At 52.1% G+C, this 3,179-nt stretch overlaps 1 protein-coding gene across 1 annotated transcript in view; it reads left to right on the top strand.

Moving 5' to 3' along the window:
- Positions 1–2,185, top strand: part of LOC119385411 (solute carrier family 52, riboflavin transporter, member 3-A-like) — a 114,890-nt gene extending 112,705 nt beyond the window's left edge. The window contains exon 5 of the mRNA XM_049413982.1: positions 2,112–2,185. Within this exon, the coding sequence (XP_049269939.1) occupies positions 2,112–2,185 (74 nt within the window). The remainder of the gene's footprint in view (positions 1–2,111) is intronic.
- The last annotated feature ends 994 nt before the right edge of the window (positions 2,186–3,179 follow it).

Below are 3,179 nucleotides of genomic sequence, written 5' to 3'. Positions count from 1 at the left end.
GCAAGCCCGCTCCTACTGAAAGCAATAACGGGCATAAAACCAATCAAAATAAACGAAAAGGGGTATAAAAACTACCCAAGACGCAAATTTAGTGGGAAAAGCCAATTGGAAGAAAAAAGGTGGGCACGGTAACGCATCTGCATCCTAAGGTGTTGGCTCAGCGAGCACACAAAGCACTCACGTAGGCCTTTATTGATGATGAATTATGAAGAAGATGCCCGGAACGATGAGACGAGACAGGGCGTGCCCAAGAGGACCCGAGGGCCCCAGAGGTCCTGGTTGGCAGTGCACCGGTGATGCTGTGAACCATGAACGTCTGTTGACCTGTACAATGATGGGGTGCCTGGAAACTAAAAAAGAAGATGAGTGCAAAGGACACCGGCCAAACGCCGCTCTATTGCAACGCTGGACCGGCCTCCAGGGGATGATAAAAACGTTTACGCCGCCACAAGGCGAGCCGTCTAGCCCGCTCAAGCTGAAACACTAGCACTTTACAGCGGCACCCTTCCCCCTAATATGGGGGATGAGGAAGAATAGGAGGGTAACTGTATACAAGGAGAGGGAATGGTACGGTCGTCCCATGACTGAACCTCTCAATCGCAGGTCACCTGTTGGCCATCGCTGCGGCGCTACAAGCACGGAGGGAGTTAGGGTGGGACAACATGCACTGTGCGTGCGGTTATTAATGATGTCATCAGAGGAGTTGTGATTCTTCCCAAGGCATGCTGGAACTTGGGGTGGCTCCTGAGACTCGCAATGAGGTCTACGAGAGGCATGCACCGTTTGCGGTGTTGGGAGGATTAGAGCCATTCTGAGCAGTTAACGAGCTGAAAAGTAGCAATTAGATAGGCATGCAAGAAGATGCATGCTAAGTGTCTGTGAAGACACTCGATGTGCCGCGCTCCTTGCCGCTGGAGCCAAAGCCAGCCACGGCTTTCAGCCGGGAGAGCGGCACCGTTACGCTGTGCACGCCAATGAGTTACCCACTGTAGGGGTACCCGGCCTCCCCAGACGCTAGGATCGCGCCAGCCACGGCGCCCAACGGCAGCATAGCAGTTTGCTCCGGGCAAATAATGCCCATGCAGCTCATGCATAAGGCCACTTGGCGGCATGCCCCTGTGGAGTAATACACGGAGTCGTGCACGTAAGAAAGAAGCCAGACACAAGGATCGTGCAATGGTAAGGCAGAGTGGGGATAAAGTCATGGGGGCGCCCGCACGATAGACTGAGCTCAGTCGGCATCCGGGTTCTGTATCGCTCGAGCGAAGTCTGGTAGCGCTCTACTGACTAAGCGCTCGATTCGTATCAGTATGGCTCTAGTTCTTTTGTTTACCAAGAGCGTCGGGAATTGGGACTCCTCGTACGGGAGGCCCTGGGGGTTGCCCCCAATGCCCGAGACGAGGTATTCAGTCATGGGGCACTCATTTAGATAATGAAGGAAGGATGTGCACGGCCGGCGACAGTAACACATGTCGTCCGGCGCTAGGCCAATCTCTTTAAGTAATACGGAAATCTTCCGTGTCCCGTTATAATACGAACGATGGATTTGTTCGGCGGGAAAAATGATGGAATGGCGTGGACATTGGAGACCCATTTATACAATTGGGTGCCGCCGTTAGAATTGTGCCAATGGTTGTACCAATGCAACGTCATCTGCTTGTGGAATTTAGTCCGAATCGAGCGTATAGACATTTTGGAGTACCGAATTAATCCATACTTTGTAGCCGCGGCGGCCGCCATGTCGGCCAGGTCATTGCCGTATACATTTGAGTGCCCCCGAACATGGAATAGTCTTACAGGCGTTTTACTTTGAAGCGCGTGCAGTAACCGGTTAATTTTAAAAACCCTCGCATCGGAAACTTTCACGTTTTCGAGGGCCATCAACAGTGATAAACAATCGGTGTAGACGTGCACCGGCAATGCGTAAGTGCGGTCGCAGAGGTATGTAAGGGCTTCCACCATCGCTGCAGTTTCCGCACAAAAGGCTCCACTGGCGTTCAGTATCTTAAACCTTCCGACATGTATGACCTCCTGCCTCCTCGAGAGTACCACGTACGCAGCGCCGGCCGCCAGTTGCGTGTACGATCCGTCCGTGTACACGTGTATGGCAGGCATGCGCGACATCTGCTCTGCGTCTAGGGACGTCAGTTTCTGGAACTCGCAGCGGTACCTCTCCGAGGGATGAACGCTCCAAGGATCCATCATGTATTCTATCTCGTGGGGATGGTAGTACCGAGGCCCATAACACGTAGGTTGCCTCTGTATGAATAGCGAGAATTCGGCACACAGACGCTCGAGCTCTAGCTCCAGCGGAGGGGCTCTCGCAAGTATCTGTAACGCCGCCGTGCGTGTCGTACGATACGCGCGCGTTAGCGCGAGCAACGGCACTCGGTGTAATGAGTTCAGTTTAAACTGCAGTATCGAATCCGGATAAGGGTGCCACCAGACGGGTGCTGCATAGGTGATCGTCGGAATTATGATCTGCGTGTATATCATTTTTAGAGCGTTTCCCGTCCCCGAATAATGCATATTGAAATAAGCTATAATTTTGGGTGCCATGAGTTCTAATTTTTCCCTGACGTAATCTAAATGCTGTTTGAATCCTAATCGAGAATCGAATATAACCCCTAAAATTTTAATGGTGTCTTTCCGCTGTAAATTTGTCTCACCCATGCGCACCCGAAAGGACGGGCTCCCTACGGCAGCGCATCGGTGCGGGAAAGCTAAGTAAAACGACTTGGGGGCGCTGACTTGTACTTTGGCTTCTGCCGACCATTGCGCCACCTTCGCTAATGCCTCGTGCGCTAATCGTTCCAAAGATGTCTTAGTGCTGCCATGTATGAGGAGGACGGTGTCGTCAGCATACGCCTGCACTGTTACCTGCGCAGGCCAATCTAAATCTAAGAGGCCGTAGATGATTAGGTTCCATAGCAGAGGGCTTATGGGTGACCCTTGAGGGCTCCCGAGTGTGGGTTGCTCAGATACCTCCCCTAAGTTTGATTTATAGACAACCGATCTCTCTGTTAGAAAAGATTTCAAGAGGCTGTAAACGTTCCTCGGGCACCCGTGCTTCTGCAGGAAGTGCAGCACCATCGGGTGCCACACCGAGTCGAATGCCCCTTTAAAATCCAGCGATATAAGAATGGTCGGAATGTTATTCCTCTTGAGGTGCTCTAGGT

This window comes from Rhipicephalus sanguineus, chromosome 3, assembly GCF_013339695.2.
Source record: "Rhipicephalus sanguineus isolate Rsan-2018 chromosome 3, BIME_Rsan_1.4, whole genome shotgun sequence".
NCBI classification, from domain to species: Eukaryota; Metazoa; Arthropoda; class Arachnida; order Ixodida; family Ixodidae; genus Rhipicephalus; species Rhipicephalus sanguineus.
The sequence above is the reverse complement of the archived record's forward strand: the minus strand, read 5'-3'. Positions and strand labels throughout refer to the sequence as shown.